At 34.0% G+C, this 27,677-nt stretch overlaps 1 protein-coding gene across 2 annotated transcripts; it reads left to right on the top strand.

The window, feature by feature from the left end:
* The first annotated feature begins 4,854 nt into the window (after positions 1–4,854).
* On the top strand, positions 4,855–22,120 carry LOC136027524 (zinc finger protein 664-like). 2 transcript variants are annotated; one of them, XM_065704873.1, is made up of 2 exons: positions 4,855–4,951; positions 18,549–22,120. In XM_065704873.1, the coding sequence occupies exon 2, from the start codon at positions 18,551–18,553 to the stop codon at positions 19,724–19,726; it is 1,176 nt and encodes a 391-aa protein (XP_065560945.1). In that variant the 5' UTR covers positions 4,855–4,951; positions 18,549–18,550; the 3' UTR covers positions 19,727–22,120. The 2 variants fall into 2 exon arrangements, with proteins under 2 accessions (XP_065560945.1, XP_065560946.1); XM_065704874.1 differs by having other exon boundaries at positions 4,857–4,925.
* The last annotated feature ends 5,557 nt before the right edge of the window (positions 22,121–27,677 follow it).

Here is a 27,677-nt window from a genome sequence, read left to right as displayed (position 1 = left end):
CTTTTTTTTGTTTTTTCAGTTTTGTTTTTAGTTTTTTATTGGTTTTTACCTTTATTTTAGCTTATTTTTCAGTTTTTCCCTTTTTTTTAGTTTTTTTAGTTTTTAGTTTTTTTAGTTTTTTACCTTTTTTTAGTTTTTTTAGTTTTTTTAGTTTTTTAGCTTTTTTATTTTTTTTATTAGTTTTTAGTTTTTTTTGTAGTTTTTGCCTTTTTTTAGTTTTTTTAGTTTTTTAGCTTTTTTATTAGTTTTTAGTTTTTTTTTGTAGTTTTTGCCTTTTTTTAGTTTTTTTAGTTTTTTAGCTTTTTTATTTTTTTTATTAGTTTTTAGTTTTTTTTGTAGTTTTTGCCTTTTTTTAGTTTTTTTCAGTTTTCAGTTTTGTCACCTGATCCAGTTTTTTCAGGTGACGTCACCTGATCCATCCACAGATCCACACACAGACAACTTATTTTTATTACACAAAAAAAACTAAAAAGAAAAAAAACTAAAAAAGCTAAAAAACTAAAAAAAACTAAAAAAAACTGAAAAAACTAAAAAAAGGCAAAAACTAAAAAAAAAACTAAAAACTAATAAAAAAAACTAAAAAAGCTAAAAAACTAAAAAAACTAAAAAAACTAAAAAAATGTAAAAAACAAAAAAAACTAAAAACTAAAAAAGAAAAAACTAAAAAAAAGGAAAAAACTGAAAAATAAGAGAAAAAGAAAACTAAAAAAATATTAATAAATATAAAAATATAAATATAAATATAATATAAATTAGCAATCAACAAAGCACCGAGACACAAATGACGACCGGGACACAGGGAGTATAAATGACGACCAGGACATAAGTAAAAAAAAAAAAACTAAAAAAACTAAAAAAATGGTAAAAACTACAAAAAAACTAAAAACTAATAAAAAAAACTAAACAATCTAAAAATCTAAATAAACTAAAAAAGAAAAAAAAGAAAAAAGGAAAAAAATAAAGGAGAAAAACAAAACTAAAAAACGAATGTATATACAGACCGGGACACCGGGATACAAATGACGACCGGGACACAGGGAATATAAATGACGACCGGGACACAGGGACACAACTACAATGGGGACGCCGGGGGGCACAGGGGGATATAAATGACGACCGGGACACCGGGACACAAGGAATATAAATGACGCCCGGGACACTCAAAGAGAAATCACAGACTGGAACACCGGGACACAAATGACGACCGGGACACAGTGAATATAAATGACGACCGGGACACAGGGACATAACTACAAAGGGGACGCCGGGGTGCACAGGGGGATATATAAATGACGATGGCGACTCAGGGAATGGTCGATTAGCAATCACCATCAACAAAGCTCAAGGGCAATCACTAGAATCATGAGGTATAGATCTGAATACGGATTGTTTTCCCATGGACCATTATATGTTGCATGTTCAAGAGTCGGTAAACCTGAAAATCTATTTATATGCACAGACAATGGGACAGCAAAGAATGTTGTAACCATATATATATATATATATATATCTATATTCACAGGTGGGACATAGGGACACAACTACAATGGCGCGTAACTATTATGGCGCGTAACGACTTACGCGCGCGGGGGGGCTTGGGGGGGGCGCGAAGCGCCCCCACCAACTAGGTGTTGGGGTGGCGCGAAGCGCCACCCCAACAGCTAGTATATATATATATATATATATATATATGTTTTTAACTACGTAAAACTTGCGAATATACAACATTCTTTGCTGTCCCATTGTCTGTGCATATAAATAGAATGTCAGGTTTAACGACTCTTGAACATGCAACATATAATGGTCCATGGGAAAACAATCCGTATTCAGATCTATGCCTCATGATTCTAATGATTGCCCTTGAGCTTTGCTGATGGTGATTGCTAATCAACGATTCCCTGTGTCGCCATCGTCATTTATATATCCCCCTGAGCCCCCCGGCGTCCCTGTTGTAGTTGTGTCCCTGTGTCCCGGTCGTCATGTCCCGGTGTCCCGGTCGTCATTTGTGTCCCGGTCTGTATATACATTCGTTTTTGAATTGGTCTTTTTTTAGGTTTTAGTTTTTTACCTTTTTTTAGTTTTTTTTTTCTTTTTTTAGTTTTGTTTTTCTCCTTTATTTTTCATTTTTTTCCTTTTTCATTTTATTTTCTTTTTAGTTTTTTTTAGCTTTTTAGCTTTTTTAGTTTTTTATTAGTTTTTAGTTTTTTTTTCTTTTTAGTTTTTTTGTAGTTTTTACCTTTTTTTAGTTTTTAATTTTTTTTTACTTATGTCCTGGTCGTCATTTATACTCCCTGTGTCCCGGTCGTCATTTGTGTCCCGGTGCTTTGTTGATGGTGATTGCTAATCGAACATTCCTTGTGTCCCGGTCGTCATTTATATTCCCTATGTGCCGGTGTCCCGGTCGTCATTTGTGTCCTGATGTCCCGGTCTGTAATTTCGTCAGTCGAAAACATGACGTCAGTCGACACAGAAACATGACGTCACCTGACAGACCACAGACATATATATATATATATATATATATATATATAACTCAGCTACTTCGGCTTGAATACATTCGTTTTGAGCAGCTTCCTCGGGTGTTGCCATTGTAGGTTCTTCAGTCATTTTACAATTAGAAATTTCTCTTTCAACGGTCTTCTTACAATTAAAAATTTGTCTTTGAACGATATTCTTAAATACCTGTGTCCTGGTCGTCATTTATATTCCCTGTGTCCCGGTCGTCATTTGTGTCCCGGTATCCAGTCTGTAATTTCTCTTTGAGTGTCCTGGTCGTTATTTATATTCCCTCTGTCCCGGTCGTCATTTGTGTCCCGGTCTGTAATTTCTCTTTGGGTGTTTTTTCTTTTTAGTATTTTTTAGTTTTTTAAGTTTTTTCTTTTTTCAGTTTTCTTTTTCTTCTTTATTTTTCAGCTTCACTATGAAATACATATCGCCGAACCTTTGTTTTTTTAACTGAAATCTGGTAGGCATTGATGACCTTATCCAAGTCAAAATCCCAAACCCAATCATCATCGCTATCATTTTCAGTTTTGATATGTTTTGACTCTCGCTGTCCAGGTGGATCTTCATCTAACTGCGCGGTTTTGCGTTCTTTAGCCTCAAGCCTGTTTCCTTGCTGTTCTTTTGATTCCTCGGCACGCTTTCTTTTCTGACTTTCTCTATCAGCAGCAAGTTTTTTGGCATAGACTCTTTGAGCATCTTCATCGGTTTTTGCCATTGTAAGTTCATCAGTCATTTTAAACTTAAACATTAATAGATTTCTACGTGAACATATATGTCTTAAATATCTTTAATGACGTCACCGTCATAGCAAAAATGACGACAACTAACTTCATGACGTCAGTCGACACAGAAACATGACGTCACCTGACAGACAGACACACAGACAGACAACTTATTTTTATATATATAGATAGCTAGATTACATCTATCTTTTACATTGAAAAATTTTAGACTCTCGATTTTGGTATTCAGAGCTCCAGGGAAGATTATCTTAATTTCATCCTGGACTCTATCAATGTCATAGCTTTCTGGAAGGTCGTTATCCTTCCACAATCTTAGCTTTAGATTGATCATAGACGCTACTAGGTGGTGACCTTTACGTTTAACTTGAATAAAATCACTGATATATACCCAAGTATCTTGAATAAATCATGTCACTCCTGCCAGTCTTTGGTTCACAATCATAGGCAGCGTAGTAGTTCTGCCTAAGTGAAGAGCTATGTGGGCAGAATGTATTCTTTATTTTATATTTTTATTTTATCTATGCTTTCTCACCAAGGTTGTTCGTAAAGAAGCAGCAGTCGTAGAATCTTCGAATGAAACTCATCCTATTGGAAAATGAAAGTTCTAGTACTATCTTTAAGAGTCAAAAATGATTAGAGGGCAACTAGCCCCCTCACACGCCAGGTAATTACCCAAACACCTCCAATCAAAATTTTGACAGAGCAGTTTGGTTCAGCCTAGTTCAAAAATTTAATAATTGTGTCTCTGGGGATGCAAATCCTTCACAATCCTAAGGATAAGGGCTTTTAGCTAAGCAAATCACCCATTGTTAACATACAAGATTTTATATTGGGAAATAGAGCATGTTCACCTTTGGTGTTCAAAAAGACAAAGGGAATTCAGGTGAAGCTTTGAGAATGTTGAACTAAATCAAAACAGTTATGTGCATATAGGTTGACAAAAGTGACAAAAAGGCTTAACTCAGGAATGATTGAGGGTATTAACTTTTTGCGTTGTGGGAATGATGAGAGGGAAGACCAATTGAACAAAAAGGTAATATTTGCACACTATAACTACTGCTACCACTGCTAATATCGATACTACTACTTCTGCTAAAACTACTGCTATGGCACAAGTACTACTAAGGCTAAGGGAGTTACGGCGAAAATTTAAGAGAATATTGAAGTGAAAGCTGAGCTAAATTAAAATATACTACAAGCATCCAATTTTTCAAAAAGGTTAAGCCGTTAGCCTTATCACCAGCAGGTAAATGCCATGTTAATTTATGGGACCTTTTGGATCTTTTCTGCTGGATTTTTACTGTTAGATGGCATTAAAATCCCCAAATAGTCAGATTCACCGATGGTGATTTATCACCAAATTTAGTGATTTTACCTAAAATTTGGTGATTTCATCATAAAGTTTGGCGATTTTACTATGCTTAAATAACAAATGCTGAATACAGTAAGGAAAATTATGATGAAAATGCTATTAAATACATTCGATTGTCGGTGGATGGCGAATTTGTTTCATATCAAGACAGCCAATCGCAGGAAATGACCATAGAATTGTGCCACCTATATTAAGAAAGAGGTCAATTTACCGTAAATGATAGAGCATGTCTCGAGATCCGCGATGCGTGGTTCGATTTTAAATTTATTGCAGGTGCAGAATATATATTAGCCTATATGATAAAGGTACAGATGAGGAATCCCTGATAAAAGTAACTTGTTTGTTATCCTCTATAGCTCATTTAATTGTGCTTTCACGATGCAACAATGTTGGTAGACTTTTTAACTAAGTTAGAAAAAAAATTTCCTAATAACACACTTTTCAACTTCCAGCCGAGTTACAATTCAGGCTGCAATGTTTTTTTTCTTTTTTTAAGCAATGAACATTCCCATCTCTTTCAGAAAATCATATAAATTTCAAGCTTTTCATTTTTGTTCAATATTTTGTTTTGGTAAAATTCTAGTTTAGTGACTTCTTGCTACCTCAGAAATGCGTTAGGTTAGGAAAATGAAACTTTCAGGAATGGGTTGGTCTACATGCTAAAGTATATCCCCAGAAGGTATTTTAAAGTACCCACCTCCACTCCTGCTCCCTCTAGAGGGCCCTAAAATTTGCCTACATGACAGGTCTAGCACCTATTGAAATTTTGACAAAACAACATTTTACCTTAATTTTCAGTTACCAGCTGCTTTTTCTCTGCCTTTAGTTCTGAAATTGCCATTGCTGTTATTTGAGTAGAATTCTGAGTCATATCAATACAAGAAGCAAGAAGTCACTTAACTAGAATTTTACCTTTGTCTTTTTCTAGCACTTGCCAGCTAAAAAATAACATACCACTTCACATACCTTTTAAATCTAATTATAGATATCCTAATTACCACATTTGCAATTGCACCCAACCCTCCTCCCTAATGGTGCCAAATATGGGCCTAGTCTATATACAAAACTCTACAGATTTCTTTCTTTTCCAGTATCTTTATGCTTATTTATCATCAACAATTTGTTCTTGAAGTCAAATAAAGCCAATCTTGAAATCTATGCTTAAAGGCAGAGCAAGGGGTGTGTGTCTATCCTTTAGCTGGTGAAGCAATTCAAACATTGAAATCCCTAACCCCAGTATTTTCATTAAAAAATATTATCATTATTCTTAAACTTTTCAACTTAAAAAATTGATAATTTCAACTTAGGCAAAAAACTGGTCTGGCAATTTTTCACTTAATAAGTAGCTGAAATTAGGAGTCTGGGATTTAAGAATTTATAATAATTAGTAATAATCAGTTAAAATAGGGACTGAATCTAGTACTGTGGGCAAAATATGCATAGACAAGTGCCATTTTAATAGTTTTGATACAAAAAAAGGTTTTTCTGTGTTTTAATGACTAGCAGAGGTCAGCAGAGAATTTAAATTCATCTGAACCTTTAAATGTCAATGAATTCACATAAAAAATAGATTTGCAACGCTTCCACTGGAAGTTATCAAAAACCTTTCCTATTTCTGCAGGGTTTTAAGTATTTTTGCTCAGTGGCTAGTATTTTGAGGTGACTGTTTGCAGTTGCACTCCTTTAGAAATCAGAGCATGCATGACAGCAGGAAAGTTATTGTATTTGTGTCTTAAGTTGTTGTATTGTTTTTTAGTGACTGTCAACATAGTTTTATTTGATATATGTGATTTTTAAGTAGTAATTATTCATGGACTAAAAGTCTTCTTGAAATTTTTTGTTTTTACCAATTTATAACTAAATGTCAAGTACAGAGAAGCAAAAAAAGAGAAAGCCAAGAGCCATAGATAAATTTGAACAAAAATATATTTAAAGTGCTCAAACTTGGTAAGGTTAAGAATTGGTATTTAAAATTCTAGACAATGAAAAATTAGTTAGGAATTATGCTAACTTTAAATTCAAATAAAAGCAATCTATGACTGCACTGACTGTGCGTGATTTGAAATCAAACTTTAATTTCTGATTTTCAAAGAGCAAACTTTGGTCTTACCTTCTTTCTTAAAGAACATTTGTCTTATGTTTCAAATAAATTGATGAGGTGTAAAAAATAAGCAAATACATTATAGATGTACTGATTAATAGAGGAAATTCTACAAATACACTATGCTACATATTGAAAATAGCCAAATTCAGTCACAATTATAAGCCATGAAATGAGCCAAGATAAGCCACAAATATTAACTGGGTATATAACCATTTATTAATTAAATTTAAATAATTAAACCTCAAAGACTACCTTTAGTAGACACTTGTAGCAACTGGCTCCTGCATTTAAGTCAAGGTTGAATTACAGAGACATGCTTGCAGTTGCTAAAAAGGGTAATGAAGCATCTGGGTTGTATTTAGGGTATAAACAACAGAACTGACCTTCCTAACTCCAGGACACAAAACAAAAGAGCAATGAAGACCACACTGCCTTTCCATATCAAACAAACACAGCTTAGAAACAATATGGAAATTTTTCAAGATGGTCAAAATCAATTCAGTAGTCCTGGTTGAACATTGTTGAAGTAAGGATGCTAGGGGTGTTTTAAAAAGTTAAAAAAAAAACATTTTTGTTTTAATTTTCTCTTATTTTATCAAGACAGTGGAATTGAATTCAGTAGTCCTGGTTGAACTTTGTTGAAGTAAGGATGCTAGGGCTGTTTTAAAAAGTAAAAAAAAAAAAAAAAATAGTTTTAATTTTCACATCTTAATGTAAGTTTATATATATATATATATATATATATATATATATATATATATATATATATATATATATATATATATATATATATATATATATATATATATATATATATATATATATATATATATATATATATATACATATATATATATATATATATATATATATATATATATATATATATATATATATATATATATATATATATATATATATATATATACATATATATATATATATATACATATATATATATATATATATATATATATATATATATATATATATATATATATATATATATATATATATATATATATATATATATTTTTTTTTTTGCTCTCTCTTCCATGTCTGTTCTTTTTTTACTGTTCATAAAATCCTGTATCTTCTTAGTAATCCAAAATATGACCTGAAAAAAGAAACATGAAATGTTCAATAATTAAGATACTCCACTGAAATTCAAGGCATATGATTAATCTACCTCTGGAAGCTATTGAACCCAGTAAATTAAACGTCTAAAATGAGAATGTACAGCCCCATTATGATAAGAATTTGCTATTTCAAACCTGATTAAAGTTAAAGTCTGAAAAAAAGTATTTAAGGCCAATGCCATCTACTCCCTTCTTTCTAACTTCTTAGGCTTGAAACATTCTATGAAAATTAGCACTGCTTTGAACCAAAGTGATTTAGTTAAAAATATCAGGAGCAGTCTTAACAAGCCTGTGGGTAAAGTACACTTAGGCTTCCCAACTTGAATTTTTGCTTTATGAAGACTGGTTATAGATATTTCTGCATAGAAACTTGAAGCTAGGATATGCACATGGTGACCAGCGTTTACCCCCCCTGGAAAATACCCCGCGGAAAATATCACCTGTGAAAATACCCCCCCCCCCCATGGAAAATAATTTTTTTTTTTTAATTTGAGAATTCTATTTTGATTTTGTTTTTTTATTTTCTTTAGGGGGAAGGAATTTTGGTACTTTTGTATGATACACCACTCACTCAAGTCTAAGCTGCTTAAATCTCGAGAGCTAACCAGTTTCTTTCAGCTTAGCATGAGACAAGACAGAGACAAGTGACGGAATAGATGGGAAATATATAATTTGAGCTATGTATTTGAGAATTAGGGGGGGGGGTAAGTATTTGGACAGTTTGATGTCAGAAAACAATTCTTGCTTCATAATATACAGAATAATTATACCTAACACATTTTGCATGAAGACCTGCTATACCTTACCCCCACCCACTATTGTGAAAATATATAGCTCAAATTTGTTTTTAAAGTAGCAAAGAAACTGGTTTGTTCTCGAGTTTTTCATGTGATAAACTTGAGTAAGTTGCATATAATACACAAGTAACAGAATTTTTCATGGAGACAGACCCAAGTTTCCCATTATGATTTAAATACAATCAGAAATTAAATTAAAAAAAAAGTTTTTTTCAGTTGCAAGTATGGAGCAACATCAAAATTTAAAACGAACAGAATTTATTACTTATGTGAAAGGAGTTGCCCCCTCCACAAGGCCTAGCTCTTTACGCTAAAGTTTTGACTTTTTGTCCTAATTCTTTAAGAACGATTCCTGATAATGCAGTTGCCTTTTAATTAGAATAACAAGCTTTGTTTTAAAATTCTATAAAAAAAAACTTTAGCATAAAGAGTCATTATGCATAAAGGTCTTTAAGAGGAGGCACACCCATTCATATATGTAATAATTATATTGTATACAGCCTAATTCTCTAAAAATGATTCCTGAAATACAAAGGCTTTTTAATCAGAACAGTAAGCTTTGTTTTAAAATTCTATAAAAAAAAAACTTTAGCTTAATGGGCGAGGTCTTGAGAAGGAGATAATCCCTTTTATATCTATATATATATAAAAATAAGTTGTCTGTGTGTGGATCTGTGGATCAGGTGACGTCATGTTTGTCCGCATATGACGTATGAATTATTTCACACTAATACAAAAGAAGAAAAAAACTAAAAAAGGTAAAAACTACAAAAAAAACTAAAAAGAAAAAAAAACTAAAAAAGCTAAAAAACTAAAAAAAGCTAAAAAACTAAAAAAAACTAAAAAAGATAAAAATCTAATAACTAAAAAAAAACTGAAAAAAATAAAAAAAGGCAAAAACTACAAAAAAAATAAAAACTAATAAAAAAACTAAAAAAGCTAAAAAACTAAAAAAACTAAAAAAAACTAAAAAAAAGGTAAAAAACTAAAAAAAACTAAAAACTAAAAAAGAAAAAAACTAAAAAAAAGGAAAAAACTGAAAAATAAAAGAGAAAAAGAAAACTAAAAAAATACGTCGTGTTTGTCCGCATATGACGTCTGAATTATTTCACACTAATACAAAAGAAGAAAAACTAAAAAAGGTAAAAACTACAAAAAAAACTAAAAAGAAAAAAAACTAAAAAAGCTAAAAAACTAAGAAAAACTAAAAAAAGGTAAAAAACTAAAAACTAAAAAACTGAAAAAACTAAAAAAAGGCAAAAACTAAAAAAAACTAAAAACTAATAAAAAAACTAAAAAAGCTAAAAAAGTAAAAAAACTAAAAAAACTAAAAAAACTAAAAAAAGGTAAAAAACAAAAAAAAACTAAAAACTAAAAAAGAAAAAAAAGAAAAAAAAGGAAAAAACTGAAAAATAAAAGAGAAAAAGAAAACTAAAAAAATATGAATAAATATATATAAAAATAAGTTGTTTGTGGATTATGTCTGTCTGTCTGTCTGTCGAGTGACGTCGTGTTTGTCCGCATATGACGTCTGAATTATTTCACACTAATACAAAAGAAGAAAAAAAACTAAAAAAGGTAAAAACTACAAAAAAAACTAAAAAGAAAAAAAACTAAAAAAGCTAAAAAACTAAAAAAATAAAAAAAGGTAAAAAACTAAAAACTAAAAAAAACTGAAAAAACTAAAAAAAGGCAAAAACTAAAAAAAACTAAAAACTAATAAAAAAACTAAAAAAGCTAAAAAACTAAAAAAACTAAAAAAACTAAAAAAAGGTAAAAAACAAAAAAAAAATAAAAACTAAAAAAGAAAAAACTGAAAAATAAGAGAAAAAGAAAACTAAAAAAATATTAATAAATATAAAAAATATAAATATAAATATAATATAAATTAGCAATCAACAAAGCACCGAGTCACAAATGACGACCGGGACACAGGGAGTATAAATGACGACCAGGACATAAGTAAAAAAAAAAAACTAAAAAAACTAAAAAAATGGTAAAAACTACAAAAAAACTAAAAACTAATAAAAAAACTAAAAAATCTAAAAATCTAAATAAACTAAAAAAGAAAAAAAAGAAAAAAGGAAAAAAATAAAGGAGAAAAACAAAACTAAAAAACGAATGTATATACAGACCGGGACACCGGGATACAAATGACGACCGGGACACAGGGAATATAAATGACGACCGGGACACAGGGACACAACTACAATGGGGACGCCGGGGGGCACAGGGGGATATAAATGACGACCGGGACACCGGGACACAAGGAATATAAATGACGCCCGGGACACTCAAAGAGAAATCACAGACTGGAACACCGGGACACAAATGACGACCGGGACACAGGGAATATAAATGACGACCGGGACACAGGGACATAACTACAAAGGGGACGCCGGGGTGCACAGGGGGATATATAAATGACGATGGCGACTCAGGGAATGGTCGATTAGCAATCACCATCAACAAAGCTCAAGGGCAATCATTAGAATCATGAGGTATAGATCTGAATACGGATTGTTTTCCCATGGACCATTATATGTTGCATGTTCAAGAGTCGGTAAACCTGACAATCTATTTATATGCACAGACAATGGGACAGCAAAGAATGTTGTATATTCGCAAGTTTTACGTAGTTAAAAACATATATATATATATATATATATATATGTATATATATATATATATATATATATATATATATATATATATATATATATATATATATATATATATATATATATCTATATTCACAGGTGGGACATAGGGACACAACTACAATGGCGCGTAACTAATATGGCGCGTAACGACTTACGCGCGCGGGGGGGCTTGGGGGGGGCGCGAAGCGCCCCCACCAACTAGGTGTTGGGGTGGCGCGAAGCGCCACCCCAACAGCTAGTACATAATAATTTCTGTACTTTTTGAGGTTTGGAGTTGCTCCTTACTTTCAGTTGAAAAACTTGTTTGTTATTTTTACTTACAGATAGTATTTGTTAATGGGAAAAATACGGAACAAGTTTTTCAAAGAAAGGTAAAGAGCCTCATTACACCAAAAATGAGAAAAAAAAAGAAGTCAATCTTCAAAGTAAAAATTATGGAGTGTAATAGAAAAAAAGATATAAAATACTTTTTTCTATTAAAAAGACTATATCAATAAAAAACAAACCGAAATTAATTTTTAAAAGTTTTTCCACCAAAGAATAGTAAAGAGAATTAAGCCAAAAGTGAGTAGAAATAAATTAAAACAATTTTCTAAGCGTAAAACTACCACAAATCAGCATCAATAAATAAATGAAACCAAAAACCAAAAGAAAATACAATAAATGACCAAGTCAAATTCAAAACAAGCAGAAATGAACATGAGAGGCACTCAAAACTCCTATGCCTTCCAAGGGCCAGAATATAATTTGGATTTCACTGAAAAAAACACAAATGAATGTACATTTTCATTTAATATGCATATGCTCATATCTATTTTTTAAAATCTTAATAATTTTTTATTTATTTAAGTTATAAAAGTGAAAACATTTAAATTTTTTCAGTATAGTGTAATCCGCCCAGTGTCTTCTAGTTAGTTCAAGATCCGCAACAACCCTGAAAGGTCCAACTTAATAATGTAAGCCGTTATTTTGATATTGGTTTGTCACCCTTTTGACAATCTACATGATCATAGTTCGTTTTTATTTAGTTCATTATCTGGATAAAATATTCCTGGAAAGCTTCACCTTAGAACCCTTAGATTGTATAGTACCAATAGTTGTAGTGGCAGTAGTAGCATTAGTAGCATTATGCTCATATCATCTTGGGTTTTTGTTTCAACATCCCCTTCAACACCCGATGTTCTAACTTAACACCCAAATCAATTCTTAAGATGCGTTCTTTTGACAGTTTAAGTATGCATAATGCCTTTTGTTAGTTTGAATCTGCCATCAATATTCTCTAAAATTTTACCTCATAGACTTTGCCTTAATAGTTCTAGTATCACAGTAGTTGCAGTGGTAGTAGGAGAAGTAGTTGCAGTGTTAGTGTTGCATTAGTAGTAGTAGTAACAGTAGTATCAGCAGTATTGATAGTGACAGTAGCATGTACATCTTGCCTTTTGATCAGCTGAACATCCCTTTCATGATGCCCCTGTAAGTTTCACCTTGGCACGGTAAGCCATTCCAAAAATATTGCTTATTTGCGCTTTTGATCCGGTTTTGACGCCCTTTTCATCTTAATACTCTTAAGCCTTACAAGTTGTTGCATTTGAAGTAGTAGTTGGAGTAATTTAGCAGCAGTAGCAGTATTAGTAAAAGTTGCAGTGGTAGTAGTGTTAGTAGTGACATGCATATATTATCTTTTTGTCAATTGATATTTCTCTTTGAGTATTCTCTGAAAGTTCCAACTTAATACCCAAATTCATTCTTGAGATACACCCCTCTGACAATCTACATGCGCATAGTGTGTTTTGGTAGTTCAGACTCTCCCTGGTTCAGTTCAGTTCCTTTGGTTTAGTTCAGATTCTGACAAATTTCAACTTCATACTTAGCCTTAATTGTACTAGTATTATAGCAGTAGTGCTAGTAGTAGGAACAGTAGTAGCAGTAATAGTGTATCATTATTAGTTGTAGTAAAAATAGTGGCAGCAGTATTAATAACGGTAGTAGCAGATTTATTCTGCTTTTTGGTCAACTGAACACACCCCTCATGATACCCCTGAAGTTTCCTCTTGAGATGATGTTCTAAAAACTACTGATACGCCCGTATTATCAATCTTAATGCAAATAATATGGTTTGATTTAGTTCAATGTTTAATCAGATTTTTACTTCAATATCCTCAGCTTTAGTTGTACCCACTACAGAAGTAGTAGTTTTAGTGATAGTAGTGGTAGTAGTAGTTGTGGTAACAGTAGAAGCAGCAGTAGTTGTAGATGTAGTAGCGTGCAAATATTGCCTTTTGGTTGATTGATCATCTCCCTTATCATTTTCCGAAAGTTCCAAAATAATATACTCAGTCATTCCTGAGCTATGTCCTTTAGATAACACATACACATATCATGTTTTGATTTAGTTCAACATTCCTTGAAAGATTCACCTTAATACCCTTCGTATTTTGGGAAATTAGTAGTCAAACATGCATGCCTTTTCTCAATACCATATACTATACGTAAACAATGAACAAATTGCCTAACTTACAGCCCTTGCCCCGAGGCCTCAGGGAAGAGGGGTTGACATCCCCAAACGCATAATTACTGAACCTTTTAACAATGCTGCCAAATGATAGATGTCTCAAAACTTTGTTTGGATGTTTGTTTTTGAGAAATGATGGGCATGAGGGGGACTGGCTGCTCTCAAATCACTTTTGACTCTTAAAAAGGGCACTATAACTTCCAATTTCAAATCAAATGAGCCCTATCTGAAGTTTTTACGACAGCCCATTCCATAAAAACCTTATATGTCCCCAAAACATAACTTACAGTCATTTCCCCAGGGCTCTTGGGGGGGGGGTTTATCAACCCTGGAGGCGTTGTTGAATGTTCATTGGACTATTATGTTTCAGAATGAATATCTCACAATTTCAATCAGATGCGTTTCATGACAGAGGGGTAGATAGCCGGGGGGGCTAGTTGGCCTCAATCACTTTTGACTCTTAAAAGGGAGCTAGAACTTCCAAATTTCACACAAATGAGCCACCTCTAAAGGTTATATAATCATCCATTCCATAAAAACCTTAAATCCCCCTGGGGCATAACTTACAACCCTTGCCCCTAGGCTCTGGTGGTTTGTAACAACTCCAAAAACCTTGTTACATGATCTTTGGACTATTTTGAATTAAATGGCTATCCCAAATTGTCTGTTGTCTACATTTCGGGAAAAAACGACATCTGGGGCAATAAAAACCTTATATACCCCCAGGGCATAACTTACAACCCTTGCTCCAGAGCTCTCAGGGGTTGCCCTTCACTTTTGACTCTTAAAACAGAGCTATAACTTCCAATTTTAGACCAAATGAGACTTTTTCTAAAATTTCTACTACCCCTTCCATAAAAACCTTAAGTGCCCGCGGGACATACTTACAACCCTTGCCCCCAGGCTCTGGGAGTTTGTTTCACCCCTAAATCCTTGTTATATGATCTTTGGACTATTTTGAAAATTTGTTGTCTTAAAATTTCAATTGGATGCATTTCGGGACATTACGACGTGTGTGTGCGCGGGGGGGGGGAGGTAGCTGCCCTCCAATCACTCTGAATCTTAAAAAGGACACTAGAACTTCTGATTACAAATCCAATGAGTCCCCTCTGAAGTTGATATGATCATGCTTTCTACATAAACCTTATATGCCCCAGGGCATAACTTACAACCCTTGCTGTAAGGGCTGTGGTGGAGTTGTCATCCTCTAAGCTATAGTTTCTGGACCTTTCAACTACGTTGCACAAAATGGCGTTTTCAAAGTTTTGCTGGACGTGTTTTTACAATTGAATGAACTTTTTTCGAAGTCTCCACAACAACTCCTTCGATGCGAAGCGCCCTGATCCCCCCCCCCAAAAAAATGCTAACATTGTTCTTTACTTGGGCGGCGCTATTGCGCTGCCTATGATAAACCATAAAACTTCACATTTTAGTTAAGGTTCTAGCCCACCCTAACTAAGCATAACCTTTTCCCGATGAATTTCTAATTTTTCAGAAAACATACTGGAGAAAGTTGTTTCCTTTGGACAAAAATGCTCAGATTTCGAATGAACTCTTGTAAGCAGATTATAAAGAATTTAAATTAAGAAAAATATAAGAAGAAAATTAAAACAAACAAGTATTTCTTCTGTTAATGCAAGGTGTCTCAACACAATTTTAGAGCTTAGGACCCTGGAGGAGCTTTTATTTGAGCTGTAATCCCAGTATCAGACGAATAGAAGCTTGGTTTGATATTTCAGCTTGAAAAGATGGATACTGACGCTACCCCTACCCCTCGAGGGATAATCTCCGGATAATCCGGATAAACTTTTCTCCGGATAATCCTCCCTCCCCAATGGAAAAATCCTCAAACTTAAGTGCCTCTGGGAAAAATAGACAATAATACATTGAAGCAGTGGTCGTAGACAGCCTTATGAGTGATTACTATAAGCAACGCTATAGCATTGCCCCTGACTTAAACAAATGAGCAGAACTTATAGTTTCCCTTCTAATGAACATCTAAAATTACCCAGGTGGAATATGGGGGAGAATTTTCCCCTGGGGGATTTCCGACGTAAAAACGCAAAGCACAAAAATGGTACAGGATACGGGGAAACAGGAAACAAGCTTTTCTTTTCAGCATAGGATATGCTGACGGTCTGTCATCATAATGAGAATTATTGAGGTCCTTGGCAGGCTTTTTGGTATACACTATCTATGGCTGTAGCTTTTTTTCGTATATCTGGCTCATATTCTCAATCTGGTAGCGAGTTGAGTCTCTTCTGCTTGACAAGTAGGCTTCAAGGGGATGTCTTTGCATCGCTTGAAATATCTGATTGTTTCGTACCTGGAAAGATTCAGGCTCCTGTTTGTTTTTTAACGTTTGTTTCAACATGACCTTCAGGTTCTTTTTATCATTGCTATTCTTTGTGGGCTAATCTGAGCACAAGGTGAAAGTGAGGAGGGATGACGTAAAAGGAAACAACTACGTAAAGGAAACAACTTATTAAGTCAGATTTGAAGCAGCTTTTTTAGCCCTTAACGTTGTTAACTTAAAGCTATATTATTAAAAAGGTCCTCATACGATACAGGTGAAAAATATGTAAATCGCCTCCACGAAACGCTTGCAAGGTGGAGGATCATTCTTAACAATGTCCAAGAGCTTGAATTCTTCGTGAAAAACTCGCGTCATTTTCAGGCTAAGTATATTCGATATAAAGTAAAGAAAAAGTCTTAAGTTTCACTTCAATACCCTTTGACTTTTCTGACACACCTAGAATCAAACATTCCCCTTCTTTCCCAATGATAAATCCTGTATGTCAATAATGGGTGCCAAATAACTTACAACCCTTTCCTCAGTGGTTGCAGGAGGGGGGTATGATACCCCTGAGGATCAGCTATTAGAGCAATTGACTATTTTGAACAAAGTGACTTTTATGAATTTGAGTAGTGAGGAGTGGGACATTCTAAAACAGAAGAGGGGAAGGGTATTTGACTTCCAGGCACTGTTCAACATGCCCTGAAAGCGTCAACTTAATATACTGAGTCGTTCCTGAGATATAGCTGATGCGGTCTTTTGCCAATCAGATTTTGCCAAATAACTTACAACCCTTTCCTCAGTGTTTGCGGGGGAGTATGATATCCCCTGAGGAACAGCTATTAGAGTAACTGACTATTTTGAACAAAGTGACCTTTATGAATTTGAGTAGTGAGGAGTGGGACATTCTAAAACAGAAGAGGGGGGGGGGTCTTTGACTTTCAGGCACTGTTCAACATGCCCTGAAAGCGTCAACTTAGTACACTCAGCCGTTCGTGAGATATAGCTAATGCGGTCTTTTGCCAATCAGCGTGCGTTTAGTGTCTTTTTATTTTGATCAGTATTCTCCTCAACATTTTCGAAAAGCAGTCTGAAGCATATGTTGTCACAGTCGCAAGTAGTCACATTCCCAGTTGCAACCAGTCGCAGTTGTAGACTCTGTAGTAGTAGTAATAGTGGCTCTGAAATTTTCAAGTTAATACCCATAGCCGTTCCTAAGATATTTAGATTACTCTTATTGCTAGCTTGAATGCAGACAGTGTGTTTTAAGTTCATTCAAATTCCCCCCGAAGTTTCACCTGGACATTTTTAGCATTTTCGGACACACCCACTATGAAACATTCCAGTTTTTGCAGTGATAAATCATGTATGTAAACTATGGATACATTGCATCGTTTACAACCCTTGGCCGGGACATGTGGGGGCTTTATATCCCCGAAGGAATAGTCATTAGACCTTCTAACTATTTTTAACGTATTTTTTTTCAAAATTCTGATCAGTGTTGGGGTGGCATCTAATGTGATAGTTTATAGCTAATATCCTTAACCTTTTAGTACACACCTATGATCAAACGTTTCCTCATTTCCCAATGATACATCCCGCCGGTTGAAAATGAACACATTGCATTGTTTACATTCCTTGCCCTGGGAGCGGAGGGGGCATAGCCTTCCTGGAGGTATAATTGTTAAACTTTTTGACTGTTTTTTTTTTTTTTTAAATAGCTTGTCAAAATTTCTAGTTGTTTTAATTGTGTGTCTAAAAGAGAAGAGGAGATGAGAAGAGGAGACTGGTTGCTCTCAAATCACTCTTCAAAACCCCTTTCAATATGCCTTGAAAGCTGTAACTTAGTACTATCAGCTGTTCTTTAGCTTTTGCTGATACGCCCTTTTAACAGCCAGCGTATACATATTGTGTCCTGATTGTGTTTATCATTCCTCTCAATATTTCCTCAAAGTTTCACCTTAATATTCAAATCCTTTTCTTAGACCCAGGATCAAATATGGCCCATTTTAGCAAAAAATATCTTATATTTTATCAAAGGGCAACTTGCACAACTTACAGTTATTGCTCCATTGGACGTGCGGGCTATGTTAACTCTGATGTCATAGCAATTTGACTTTGAGATTATTTTTAACAAAATGACCAACTCAAAATAATGTACTTGGAAAAAAAGGGCGTTGGAGAGAAGCCGGTTGCCTTTTGATACCTTTGGCTTTTAAAAGGGGCATTAGAATTTTCAAATTTCACTAGAATGAGTCCCTTCCGAAGTTTATGTGACCACCTTTTCTATATGAAGTAGTTCTGGGAAAAAAATAATAAGGATGCGTTGATGCGTTATGTTTCTTTACAATAGGCAAGACTAGAGCATTACCTCTGATTGATATACTATGCTTGATTGATTTTTTCTCTTACTATAGATATGATGAAGTCAAATATTTACCATTCTGATGGTGTAATTCCACCAGAAATCTTACGCCCAAAACTAGTCGTTGCAGTGAAAAGGCTGAGAGTGAAGTTTATAGAAGAAATAACAGCTGGAATCTGGCGTTGTGACACTTGTGGAAAAACAGAGAAATCACTTCTAACGCTAGATCTTCATTTTGACACTGGCTGTGAAAGACTTTCACCAATAGAGTGCGATGTTTGCCCTGCAGTAATTCGTGATTATAGAGACTTTGTTGCTCATTTTATGGAACACCAAATGGGAGAAACTCGAAGATGTCCCATTTGTTTGTGTGAAAATATTTGGGATATGAAAGAGCATTTAATTGTAAAGGGTCACTTTTCATCAAACTTGTCTGAACTAGACCTACAGGGGAATGAATCACAAATTGATATACAGAATTCTTCTACAAGTGGCTGCTCAAATTCATTCGAATCGGAAACTCAAACAAAAGGTTTAATCAATCAGAAAATATATTCGAATAGTCACGTGTACAGTAAACAACAAAGAAAACTAGAGAAACATAACAAAATATGTGCAGGGAAAAATATATATAAATGTGATGTATGCAAGAAGTGCTTTTCCAAACCAAGCAGTTTGAATGAGCACCAAAGAGTGCATACTGGGGAGAAACCGTTTCAGTGTGTTGTTTGTAAGAAATGCTTTTCCCAATCAAGCAGTTTGAATAAGCACCAAAGAGTGCACACAGGTGAGAAACCGTTTCAATGTAATGTATGTGAGAAATGCTTTTCTTTATTAGGCCACTTGAAAACGCATCAAAGAATGCACACTGGTGAGAAACCGTTCCAATGTAATGTATGTGGGAAAACCTTTTTTACATCAAGTCATTTGAAGAGGCACCAAAGAATGCATACGGGTGAGAAACCTTTTCAATGCGGTGTATGTAACAAGTTCTTTTCTCGATCATGCAGTTTGAATTTACACCAGACAGTGCATACTGGTGAGAAACCATTTCAATGCGGTGTATGTAAGAAGTGCTTTTCCCGGTCAAGCAGTTTGAATTTGCACCAGACAGTGCATAAAGGTGACAAGCCGTTTAAGTGTGATATATGCTATAGAATATTTAATTTTAAGTCAAACCTGAATCATCACCTAACAACCCACTCTAAAAAGAAACCTGGTAATTCTTAGTTCCCAATCAGTTTCTTTTCTCAAAACAATGATTTGCCTAACAAAAGACTATCCAAAATAGAACAAAAGAATCCAGTACAAGTTGATTCTCAGGTCTTGATTAAACAGCTTAACTAGCGTACGTTAATATGCAACAGAGAAAAATGAACTGCCTTTTAAAAGATGCTCATATATCTGGACTGTCTTAAAATTTAACAGGAACTTTATCTTCATTAATTTAACAGGAACTTTAATTCAAATCTTAATTGAACAGGAACTTTATCTATTTAACAGGAAATTTATCTGCCACAGGAACCTGTTTCGGTAGAAAAGAAAATTTTTATATATCTGGACTGTCCAAAAATTTAATAATATTAAGTACTTTGTATATAGGAAATTGCGCTCGAAAGTTGTAGTTTTGCATAAAATAAGAATTTTTAACAAATTTTCTAATTTTTAAGCGATTTTCGATTTTGTTCAACATTTACAAATGCCCCAAATTTGTAGAAAATGTCCGAGTATTTCAATTTTGGGGATATTCACTTCAATTTTTTCCCTTTTTAAAACCGTGTTTTTTTGTTACAAGTGAAAGTATCCCCCTCAAAAAAAAAAAAAAAAAAATCATATTAGAGACCCAAGTCTCAATTGTATTAATTGAGTGCTATAACTCAAATCTTTGAAAGAAGTACTTGCATACCAATAGCTATTGCAACTAACTAACTATTCATTCGAGGCCATATCTCTGTAAAATGGTTTGAAAAACAGGCACTTACAAAGGTCATAAAAAAGGTGGTTCAAAGAGCACCATTAACATAAAAACCATCATACCTTTGAAAGCATGTTTCTATTAATTTACAAATTGCAAGAGTAGATTTTGCATGATCCATAGAATGAAATGCTATAGGATTATAAAACTGGAGTCAAAATTAAGTTTTTGGACTGTGATACAAGACAGTCACTGTTGAATCGTATTGAAGTTATTTTGATTTTTGTCCCGGTTGGCTTAAGTTGCAATGTGTAACAATCCTTGTTTGATTGAGACACAATTGTAACTAATACCTGATTTCGAACGCATTACTTCTTTACAGTTTGTAAGTAAATTGGTGGATTTTGGGATGTCGGGTTCTATTCTTGTGGAAAACGAGGATTCACTATGCAAAGTTCTCACCAAGCTACTCAAATACGGCCATTATGTCGGAAATTACGCTGCACCCTCACTACGATTTTTTCCAAAGATTTTTTTTGTTCCAGCTTAAATGTCATCGAACTTCTGAAATACACACTTTTCGTTTTTCGAAAACTGCACCAAAGACAGATAAAACCGAAAGTGAAATATTCCAAAATTATTATACCAATTTTTAGCAGATTTAAAATGATTTGAGATGAGAACTTGTACTGTGTTCATGTTTCCCCTTTTCCCAACACATCCTCCCCCGTCCATCTGAATAATCGAAACTTTATGTAAACAATGGGCAAGTTGCATAATTCACAACCCTTAGCCCTGGGGCTAGGGGGGGTATTTCTGAGGCATAGTCATTAAACCTATTACTATTTTGAAGAAAGAGACTATCTAAATTTTTTTGCCAGTATTGAGGAGTAAACAGTGCTGGTTACCCCCCAATCCCTTCAGAGAGGGTGTTTAAACTTGTAATTTCATTTTAGTTTAATCTGCTACAGTTGTCTTCCCTTCTTAAGGTGTGGAGAAGGCCTATTTAATCAAACTATATTGTTTCGCTGCTTAAAGTTTTTACCAGTAGTAATTTTATGATCAATAGGCTGTGTTAGTCCAGTTTTTCTTTTAATTTTTTTTTTTGAGATTTCTGTCCGTCTTCCCTTTTTGTTCTTTTCTCATTAACACATTTGGTTAGCCAGTTATTGATTATTATTTTTTTTGTGTTCTAATTGATTATTGTGTTTTTGAGCGACTATCAAGATATTATTATTTAACATTTGTTATTTTTAAGTTAATAATTACTTATGGACAATAAACAAGAAAAGTCTAATTGCATTTTTTGTTTTTACCTGTTTTCTCAAGTACAGAAAAGTAAATTCGAGAAAAATGGAATCTTTTATGAGAGGCAACTGAAAGTCAAATATTTTATTCAAAAACTTCGGCTTAAAAAAAATGGCAAGAGCTATAAAAAAATTATAAATTTTTAACAAAAACACATTTAAAGAGCTTGAACTAGGTAAGGACGAAAATTGGTATTTAAAGTTCTATTCAATAAAAAATCATGTTATGAATTCTAGTAACTTCAGGTTCGAATAAACACGATCAGTGACCACACTGGCTGTACATAATATGAAATCAAACTTTCAGATTTTCAAATAGGAAAATTTGTTGAAATTTTCCTTCAAGAATGTTTGTTTTATATTTCAAATAAATTGGTGCTGCATAACAAATAATTGAATACATTATAGACATACTGATTGATAGAGTAAATTACAAAAATACTGCACGCTAACTATAGAAAAAAGCCACAGATAAATGAGCCAAGATCAGCCACGGATATTAATTGGTCACAAAGCTATGTTTTAATTAGGTTGTAATTAATTAAACCTCAAGGACTACCTATAGTAGACACATATAGCAACTGGCTCCTGCTTTGAAGTCAAGGTTAAATTCCAAAGACATGTGTTAGCAGTCGCTAAAAATTGTGATGGAGCGTCTGGGTGATAATTTTTTGGTATAAGTATCAGAAGTGAGCTTCCTAACTCCAGGACACAAAACAAATGACGAATGTTCATGACTGAGGAAATCTTATAGTTATCCAAAAGTCCAATATACAGGAAACAAAGAATGGACTAAGACGCTTAAAGCATGTTGGCGAAAAGATGAAGTTCCAGCAGTATTTTAAAAGTGTGTTATTTCTAGGCAACAAGTATCTGCTTAAAGTTATCCCATTACATATAATAAAAAAAAAAACATTTATTTCTTTTGTGAATCTTGCCTAGGTACTGACCAACCTTTTTGGTCTCATTTCTCAAAAATGAACTAATTTTAAATACTACAAACATTACTCAAGAAAATTTGCTCCAATGTGATGGTTTATGTTCAGTATGTGTTCAAACATTTGTAATGACAAGTTAATCCTCAACCTTCATTAGTGCTTAACCTTAACTTGTCTGGTTGTCACCCCCAGAAGATGTCTTCTGTATGCTTGGTAAAAATGAAGTGTTCTCTCTTTCGCGTCCTGAACTCTTTCAGACAAATAAGACATTCCACTAGGTAAAAGTTATATGATTAACCTACCTCTTAAAGCTATTGAGCCAGGTAAATAAAATCCTAAAGTGAGAATACTACCAAAATTATTATTTTCAAAATAAGAATTTTTAGTTTTCAAACCTGATTAAGGTTAGATTAAAGCCTGGAAATGTATTTTGGTCTATGGCCTTCTACTCCCTTCTTTCTACCTGCTTGAAGCATTCTGTGAAAATTGGCACTAGTTCGAACCAAAGTGTAGATTTAGTTGAAAATCACGGGAGCAGCCTAGACAAGCAGGTGGGTGAAGTACACGTAGGCCTCCCAACTTGAATTTTTTGCTTTATGAAGGCCGGTTATAGCTATTTCTCCATAGAACTTTGAAGCTAGGATACACATACATCTGCTTTGTAAAGCTTAATTTATCTATGTCAACATCTTCCACCTTTGGCAGTCCACAACTAAATGAGTATTCTGCCTCAGGCTCATCAAAAATTATTTTACATCAATACTAATTAATGGAAATTATATTTGACTGTTAGGCTCATCTCCATTTAACAAAAACAAGATTTAACAAAAATAAAATAAAAGTACTTGGATTCCTTTAAGAAATAAATTAAATAACTAAACTGAAAGAGAAAGTGCTTATTATAGATTTTCTGTGCAGCTCTCTATTAAAGCAGTTAAAACAGTTACTCTGTTGCTTCAGAAACTATGGTTATTTGTATTGGGGCATAATCAGAAGATTTTAAGTGGAAAGGAATTGAGGGATATAAAAAGTTACTCTGATGCTTCAGAAACTGTGGTTATTTGTATTGGGGTATAATCAGAAGATTGTAAGTGGAAAGGAATTGAGGGATATAAAAACGTCTGAGCACTTTCCCCGGAAATATTAACTTTTAAAATTTTTAACGACCTTAGTTCGTGTAGATAAAATCCGAGGAATAAAGTATCAAATATTGTAAATTGCAAACAATGAGCTGAAAATTTGCAAAGGCTTGGATTTTCGTTGAAAAATACGTGTTAATGTAGATAAATAGATAGATAATTTTTTTTTTATTTGCAACAATTACATAAATAAATATGACAAACCAGTGCACATGCCTGGTGGCATACTTTAGCACTGACAATGTGACATACGTTAGCACTGAGAAAATAAAAATAAATCAAGCCAAAGTAAATACAAGCCTACAGCATCAGCATAAATATACAAAAAAATAATTCCCCGCAACATATTAAACACAAATTACCTAATCATTTGTTATTTAATTAAATATTTGAAAACCCGTCATAACTTACATACAAATCCATGCCTGTTAATCTTTCAAATGTCCTCTGTATCTTGTGTTAGCACGGAACAAAGCGTTTTTGCTTATTTGATTTGTCGTATTATTTCAACTAGTTTCTTTTTGCTATTCCTTGGATTTAGCCTTTATCCTATTTTTATTGGGATGAATGGGTGCTCCTTCTAATCATAGATTCATATATTTCGTGTGCTTGTAGTCTACATATTACTTTTGATACCAACATATTTTTGTCAAATGAAAAAAAAAAGATTTTCTGGAAGAATAAAACAGAAAATAAGTTTTTACCAGTAAAAGATTGAAGCTATTATATTGGATAAACACTAAATATATTTTTTTACAACATATTTTATTTTGAACAATATTTTTGTCCAAAGTAAAGAAACACATAAAAATTAAAACACCAAAGTCTTTTGGTGCGTGGCTCAAGCCACCATTCCCATAACTCCCACTGTCTATGCTAAGCATCCCTACTGCTTTTAGGAATGTTTTAGGGAGCAACAAATATAGCAACAGGAAAAAAATTTACCAATAATCCGTAAAAACGTTTGTAAATAAAATTTTACTGTTTAATATGAAAGCGAATTAATAGTAATCCCTACACTTTTCACCAGTAAAGTCGTTCCTTAGAGATCTCATTTTAATCATAAATTCTATGTTTTTATGGCACTTGGTATTTACTAAGTGACATATAGCGATCGCAAATTCTGTCGGTCTCGGTTTTGCTAGTTTAGGCACTTCCAGATATACCAGTACGATGAAATTTGGCAGTCGTATCAGGGACCAGACCATATTGAATTAAAAACAGTCGTTCCCCCGATTCCGCCACCTGGGAAGGGAAGAGTAGGGGGACGGTTAGTTCGGAAAAATTAGAAAAAAGAGGTATTTTAACTTACGAACGGGTGATCGGATCTTAATGAAATTTTATATTTAGAAGGATTTCGTATCTCAGAGATTTTATCTTAAGCCCTGACCGGATCAGGTGACATTGGGGGGAGTTGGTGGGGAAACCTAAAATCTTGGAAAACGCTTAGAGTGGTGGGATCGGGATGAAAATTGGTGGGAAAAATAAGCACAAGTCCTAGATACATGACTGACATAACCGGATCACATCCGCTCTCTTTGGGAAGGGTTAGTTTAGAAAAATTAGAAAAAATGAGGTATTTTTAACTTTCGAAGGAGTGATCGGATCTTAATGAAATTTCATATTTAGAAGGACCTCGTAACTTAGATCTCTTATTTGAAATCCCAAACAGATACAGTGTCATTGGGGGGAGTTGGGGGGTGTGTGTGGAAATCTTGGAAAAGACTTAGAGTGGAGAGATCAGGATGAAATTTGGTGGGAAGAATAAGCACAAGTCCAAGATACGTAACTGATATAACCGGATCGGATCCACTCTCGTTGGGGGAGGGGGTAATTTGGAAAAATTAGAAAAAATGAGGTATTTGTAACTAACGAACGGGTGATCAGATGAAATTTGATATATAGATGGATCTTGTGCTTCAAAGCTATTATTTTAAATCCAGACGAGATGCAGTGACATTAGGACAGTTGGAGGTGGAAACCGGAAATCTTGGAAAACGTGAAAATTGAGGTATCTTTATCTTACGAATGGGTGATCGGATCTTTATGAAACTTTATATAGAGAAACATCCTATGTCTCAGATGCTCCATTTTCAATTCGGATTGGATCCGGGGACATAGGGAGTTGGAGGCGGAAACAGAAATCTTGGAAACCGGAAATCTTGGAAAACGTTTAGAGTGGAGAGATCGGGAGGAAACTTGATGGGAAGAAATAAGCACAAGCTCTAGATACGTGATTGACATAATTAGAAATGATCCGCTCTCTTTGCGGGATTTGGGGGGATGTTAATTCGGAAAAATTAGAAATATTGAGGTATTTTTAACTTAAGAACGGGTGACCGGATCTTAATGAAATTTGATATGTAGAAGGACTCTTATCTCAGAGCTCTTATTTTGAATCCTAACCAGATCTAATGGCATCAGGGGGAGTTGAAGGGGAAACCGGAAATCTCGGAAAACGCTTAGAGTGGAGAGATCGGGATGAAACTTGTTGCGTAGAATTAGCAAATGTCGTAGATATGTGATTGACGTAACCGGACTGGATCCGCTCTCTTTGGGGGAGTTAGGGGGAATCCAGTGCTTTGGCGAGTTTGGTGCTTCTGGACGTGCTAGGACGATGAAAATTGATAGGCGTGTCGGGGACCTGCACAAATTGACTTGATAAAGTCATTTTCCCCAATTCGACCATCTGGGGGGTTGAAAAGAGAGGAAAAATTAAAAAAACGAGGTATTTTTAACTTACGAGTGTGTAATCGGATCTTAATAAATCTTGATTTTTAGAAGGATCTTGTGTCTCAGAGCTCTTATTTTAAATCCCGACCGGCATTAAGCCTCTGATTTTCCTTTTAAATCAGTCTATTGATTCTTAGCATTTTGCTAGAGCTCATGCCATACTAGCTCTTGGCTTTTCCGACCTCGTCACAAGTGCCATATGAGCTTTTAGCTCGTGTTTAAATATCACTATACTTGTATGAAGTAAAAAACATTAACAAGTAAAAAACCATGTGAATGTAATCATCCCGATTGCTGTTAGTGATCACGGTTCGAAAGCAAATTAAAAACCCCAAAACTTAACATTCTACTTTAGGTCTTAGCCAACCTTGGTAAGCGCAACTTCTTGCGGGTGAATTTCTAGTTTTTTAGATAAACTTACAGGAGAAAGTTCAGGAGAAAGTTATTTGCTTTGTAGAAAACGCTCAGATTTCGAATGAACTTTCGCAACACACATTAAAAAAAAGTTAAAGTTAAGAAAACTGTAGAGAAATTACTTAAACAGTAAACCTTAAAAAGAAGCAACGCTTCTCTTAATACAAGGTGTCTCAGCAACAGTTTTAGTGTACAGAGACCCTGAAGGGTTTTGATTTTTGCTACAACCCCAGTATCAGACGAGTAGAAGCACGGTTTGATCTTCAAGCTTATTAAGAGGTGGATGACGCCCCCCCCCCACTTTGAAACTTCCCTGATAATCCCTCCATGGAAAATTCCCCTACACGCCAAATTGATTCGTCTCAGAGAAATTACGAAATAGGTAGTTCAAAACGTCGATAAGATGTTTTAAGGGATAACAAAAAAGTTCTAGGATAGGGCCTGACTGGTTTCCAATCACTTTCGGCTTACAAAAGGCTAGAACTGTGAACTTTATATCCAATGAGAATCCTCTGAAGTTTTTACGATCAGCCCTTCTATATGAAGTGTCTCTGGAAAAAACAACAACAAATACTAATACACTGAAGTCTTATGGCTGTTTACTTGGCAACGCTATAGTATTGACTTTGATTTAAACAAATGCGTAGAATTTTAAATTTCTCTTCTAGTAAACATCCAAAAATATCCTTTGGAAATATGGGGGGGGGAGGATTTTCATGACTGGGACGCCTAGCA

The sequence above is a fragment of the Artemia franciscana genome, chromosome 5 (assembly GCF_032884065.1).
Source record: "Artemia franciscana chromosome 5, ASM3288406v1, whole genome shotgun sequence".
In the NCBI taxonomy this organism is placed as follows: domain Eukaryota; kingdom Metazoa; phylum Arthropoda; class Branchiopoda; order Anostraca; family Artemiidae; genus Artemia; species Artemia franciscana.
Note: the sequence above shows the minus strand (reverse complement) of the source record. Positions and strands in the feature narration are given on the sequence as shown.